The following is a 5,533-nucleotide window of genomic DNA, read 5'->3' on the forward strand; positions in this document are numbered from 1 at the left end:
ACATAGGTGTGTGCAGGTCCATAGGTGTGTGCAGGTACATGGGTGTGGCACATCACACGTGTGGAGGTCAGAGTCCTGCCTTTTTTTAAGACAACATCTTGTAACCCTGGCTGGCCTGGAACTGACTAGAGCAGGCCAACCTCAGAGATCTGCCTCTGCCTCCCAAGTGCTGGGACTAAAGGCGAACGAACACCCCTAGGCCTGACTATCCTCCCTTATTTCAGGGTTCCTCTCAGTTTTGCTGCATCCGTTTCCTGTCTCTACCTCCCTGGGGCTGGGTCATCATAGGCAAGCCACCTCATCTGGATTTTGTTTGTTTTAGATTTTATTTATTTGTATTTTATGTATGTGAGTATTTGCCTTAATGGATGTCCATGTACCACATGTGTGCCTGGTGCCAGTAAAGGCCAGAAGCGGGCATCAGATCCCCTGGGACTGGAGCTATTGACGTGTAAGCTGCCATGTGGGTGCTGAAGATAGAAGCAGGTCCTCTGAAAGAGCAGCCAGTGCTTGACTGCTGAGCCATCTCTCCAGCCCCTCGTCTGGCTGTTTTTACAGGAATTCCAAATACTGACCTCGGGTTGTCAGGGTAGCATAGCCAGTGATTTCAGCTGCTAAGCCAGCCCCCCAGCCCTGCAAAGTTTTAAATATCTATGCTTCCTGTGTAAAATTCTCTTCTCACCAGGCGGTGGTTGCACACACCTTTGCACTTTAATCCAGCATTTGGGAGGCAGAGGCAAGAGGATCTCTGAGTTCGAGGCCAGCCTGGTCTACAGAGCTAGTTTTAGGACAGCCAGAGCTACATAAAGAAACCTTGTCTGGATGGGGAAGAAATTCACTTCTGTTTGAGTTGTTTTGAGTTTAATTGTTCTCATTGTTACTTGGAGGGCAAGGAAAGAAATCCGCACAACATATGTTCCTGCTCTGCAGGTCGCAGCCGGTTGGAAATGAGCGATTCGGAAGATGACGATACACCCCAGCTTTCTTCCCATGCCTTAGCAGCTCTCCAGGAATTTTATGCTGAGCAGAAGCAGTCCACAAACCCAGGAGGGGGTGATAAATATAATGTTGGGGTGATAGAGGAGAACTGGGTAAGTAGGGAAATAGCGGTGTGGGGTGTGGCACTGCCGTTGCCTAGTCATTGTTTTCCCTGCCTTTCCCTCCACCTGCCATTCAGAAACTGAGAACTCGAGAGGGAGCAAGGTTAGGAAACGGACAGCGCACATGCTAGGACAATATGTGCAGGTTTGCCTGGCTCTGGTTGGCAGCACTGGTGATCAGAGGAGGGGTTTGGCAGGTAGTGAGATAGTGTTGTCATATTGTAAGTTACTTGTGCTTTGTAATTGGGTAGAGGCACACACCCTATTGGTTTTCATAGAACCCAACAGTTCTGATGGAAAGAAAAATGCATCATTTCAATAAAAGAGGTAGCTGAAGCTAACTAATAATGGAAACTGATGAGAGACTATTAAGGCTGTTTTCTAGCTTTATACATTCTGTGTTTTGTAGCCATATAAAAAGTTGGTATACCAGGGCTCTGGTGCGTCCTGTATCCTAGCACTCAGGAGGCAGACGCAGGAAGATCAGGCGGCCTCAGGTCCACCTAGGCTACATAGTGAGTTAACGGACAGCCTGGAATACATAACAAGCCCGTCTCAAAAAAACAGTATAGAAAGGAAGTGGGAATTAGACACTAACGCTGCTGAGAGAAGCCTCTAGCGTAAGTGTTTGGAAGGCCTCGCGTTGGTCTCTGTTGACTTGAGAGTAACAGCTGTCTTTCCCTGTCGCTTGGCTAGTGGAGAACGGTTTTGCTTTGGTTTCCAGTTTTCTGCATTTTTAAGATCTTTAAGGTATGTAAAGTTTTCTGACCATCCCCCATCCCCACTTAAAACTATGGTACAGGAATGCTCCTTCCTGTCCTCCAGGTGCTGTGTGTTCTCATCGTTCTCCTTCCTTGTGGGTTTTGTTGTGGTTGTTGTTTTTGTTTTATTTATTTATTATTGTTTTTCAAAATGGGCTTTCTATTATGTAGCTCTGACTGTCTTAGAACTTGCTCTGTAGACCAGGCTGGCCTCAAACTCACAGATTTTATCTGTTCCAGGACAGCCAGAGAAAATCTGTCTCAAAATACATATTAAAAAAGAAGAGGAGGAGGAGAAAAGAAAGGAAAGGAAATAGAACTCTAGGTGGTACACATCTGTTTCCCAGCACACAGGAGGATAGAGGCCGAAGGTTCAGGAGCTTGGGGTTATCCTCAGCTACATAGCAAGTCTGAGGTCAGCCTCATCACTACCACCCCACACATAAAAGAACATGATTAAAGAAAAAACAACAACAACAAAAATAAGAAACATGATTGCTAGCTATGGTGGTGGCTACCTTTAATCCCAGCACTGGTGCGTGTGTGTGTGCGTGTGCGTGCGTGTGCGTGCGTGTGTGTGTGTGTGTGTGTGTGTGTGTCTGAGGCAGATGTATCTCTGAGTTACGTGTGTGTGTCTAAGGTAGATGTATCTCTGAGTTGTGTGTGTATGTGTGTGTGTGTGTGTGTGTTCCAGACCCAGCCAGGGCTGCATAGTGAGACTGTTTTGAAAGGAGGGAGGGAGGAAGGGAAGGAAAAAAAGCTAAAAATCTAAAATTCTGTCATTATTTTGATAGAAATTGTGTTCTGCTAAGCTGTCAGTCAAGTGTGAGGACAGAGTAATACATTTCAGGCTTGCAGCAGAAAGGTCTGCTCTAGTCAGTAAACCAAGGAAGGAAGGGTGAGCCATAGGGAGATGGCGTTCTGACTGACACACAGCAGGAGAGGGCTTCTTAGGAGAGTAACACCAAGTCAGGGAGGTGGCCCTTCTGAAAACCAGAACAACTTTGGTCTTCCAGGAGGATCTCTGGGGAAGGGCAGTTGAACGGTGGGGTGGAGTACCCGCAGGAAGACGGTTCTGATCAAACGCCAATAGAGGGTTTTGGAGAATGGAGGATAATTGCAAAGGCCTTGGGGCCTAGCTCATTTGGTGGAATGCTCACTTAGCATTCATGAAACTGGATTCATCCCTAGTCCCTCACAAAATGGGCACCATGCTCACACTTGTAATCCTAGCCCTTGAGGTGGGGAGACAGGAGGATCAAGAGTTTCCAGCTCATTCTTGGCTACATAGGGAGTTCAAAGCCAGTGTGGGATGTGTGCGACCCTGTCTCTAAATAAATGAATAACCAATGGATGGGGCAATCGTGATGTATTAACTAGGAAAAATAAATTTCCACACTGGAAAATAATGTACTCTTAGTATATTATGTGGCTCAACGGTGTTGGCTCCTCTTATCCAAATGTGGATTATAGCTGCACGGAGACGCTGGAGGAGGAGGCGTGTGTGAAACAGCAAGATGTGGGCTCAGTAAGTAGAGCATTCTGCAGACAGAATTTAAACATGGTGCTTAGGGGCAGGGGTGAACAGATAGAAAAATCCGAGAGTCGAAGATGACAGCTTCTGAGGGATGGGGCTGCTACGCCCAAGTTAGTTATCCTCAAAAAAGAAGCTCCACTGAACCAGATTCCCATGTAAAGCACAAGAGGGTTTTTAATATTCAAACTCGAGTTTGGACTACACCTCAGCTTGCCAACGCGGCAGGTGAGGGGTGAGGGGAGCAGCGAGTCCGGAGAAGGGAGGCTTAAAAGGGAAAAACCAGGGGCGTTCATGTCCTGTCACCTGGGGATTGGGTAAGGAGGACAAAGGGTAAGGTGGTTTCTGAACCCATTGGACAGTTTTTGGGCACAAAAACCCTAAGAAAGAGCCATAAATTACTGACAAGGTGTCTTCAAGGACAGGACGCCTCCTAGGAACATCTGGACCTCGTTAAACTTTATGGCCCGCTCCCTAGCTCCTTAATTGGCTATTTTCAGAGTATCTGTTCAAATTCCTCTACTGCATCCCATCTGGAGCTGAGATCAGCCCCACTCATTACATGGCTTACGACGAAGCCCCCTCTTTTTTTTTTTTTCGAGACAGGGTTTCTCTGTGGCTTTGGAGCCTGTCCTGGAACTAGCTCTGTAGACCAGGCTGGTCTCGAACTCACAGAGATGCGCCTGCCTCTGCCTCCCGAGTGCTGGGATTAAAGGCGTGCGCCACCATCACCAGGCTACGAAGCCCGCTCTTTAAAATGGAGTTTTCAAGCATAGACTCTGTATGCAGGACAGCAAGGACTTCCCAGGGGAGAGAGGGGGAGAAATGGGCTGACTCAGAGGCAAACCAAACTGCTTTCTTCACACTGACATCATCCCTCACTTACGAGTATGAATACCTAAGTAGGAACCACCAGAAATGTAAGGAAAGTCACCCATCAGTATGAAACAAAACATCCAAACTACAGGCAAACCCAGCTGTGAGGGACGAAGCAGGTAACCTGGGAGACATGGAAGAGGTGAGGACAAGGGAGGTGTGACTGCCACAGGGTCCTCTGTATGGGTCCTCTGTGCGCCCTGTCCTCTGGCCGGCATTCTCTTTGACAGTGGCTGAATCTGAAGTCTAATCCGGTTCAGGTGGGGTAAGTTGTGCCATCCAGAGAACCTTGGCTGGTTGTTGGCCTTAGCACTGTGACATTAGCAGCGCCTGGTACTCAGTGTGTAGATTCTGTTGATACACTGGGGGATGGTACCGATTTTAAATAACTCAGGAGAAAAGTGACCGGTGACAAGGTAAATAGTGAATACTGGCTTGGGAGGTAGAAGGGGAAAGAAGTGGGTGTGGGTCCTGAGCCGGGTGCCCTGTCCCTGTTACAGCAGCTGAGCCAGTTTTGGTACAGTCAGGACACTGCTTTGCGACTGGCAGAGGAAGCCATTGCTGCTGCTGGAGAAGGTGGCAGGTGAGTTTCAAATTTTGTTTCTTTTTCTTTTTTTGTTTAAATTAGTCTGAGGGACTCATGGAAGCACAAGCATGACACTTAGGAGGCACAGGTGAATGTATAAATATTTTGAATTTCCTTCCTAAATGAGGTATTTCTTAAAAGTCTGAATTATAATCTGTAAATATTGTCCCATGGTTTGCAGTTCATGGCTCACTAGAACTGCTTCTAGTACTAAGTCCTGGGAACATGGGGGGATCTATTCACTGTAGCCTCTCTCTCACTCCCCCAACCCTTCTCTCTGACAGCGCCTCACATAGCCCAGGCTAGCCTCAAACTATTTATGTGTTGTGACTGGTCTTGAACTCCTGATCCTTCTGCCCTGCCTCCATCTTCTTAAGTGCTGAGATTTCCCAGGTGAGCCGCCACACCAGCTTCCCAGTAACATTTCTCAGTTCTACTTTGCCTCTCTCTTTTGCAGCACAAGAGATCAGTGCAGGGTGTTGTACATGCTGGGCAAGCATTTTATAACAAGCTATAGCCCAGCTCTTAGGAAAACGTCATTTCCCCAGGGCCCCCTCTAGCTTTGCTCCAGCTCCTCCCGAGGGCTCCCTGACCAGCATGCCACTGTGTCCTGTGCTCCTGAGGGCTCCCCTGGCCAGCACGCCGCTGTGTCCTGGGCTCCTGAGGGCTCCCCTGG

At 47.9% G+C, this 5,533-nt stretch overlaps 1 protein-coding gene across 1 annotated transcript in view; it reads left to right on the forward strand.

Annotated features, from left to right (window-relative positions):
- The window catches only part of Eef1akmt1 (EEF1A lysine methyltransferase 1), a 13,479-nt gene that overhangs the window by 3,598 nt on the left and 4,348 nt on the right, over positions 1–5,533 (forward strand). Inside the window, exons 2-3 of the mRNA XM_005355429.3 lie at positions 931–1,091; positions 4,772–4,854. Coding sequence (XP_005355486.1) covers positions 948–1,091; positions 4,772–4,854 — 227 coding nt within the window. The 5' untranslated portion in view covers positions 931–947. The remainder of the gene's footprint in view (positions 1–930; positions 1,092–4,771; positions 4,855–5,533) is intronic.

The sequence above is a fragment of the Microtus ochrogaster genome, chromosome 17, assembly GCF_000317375.1.
Source record: "Microtus ochrogaster isolate Prairie Vole_2 chromosome 17, MicOch1.0, whole genome shotgun sequence".
Taxonomy (NCBI): Eukaryota; Metazoa; Chordata; class Mammalia; order Rodentia; family Cricetidae; genus Microtus; species Microtus ochrogaster.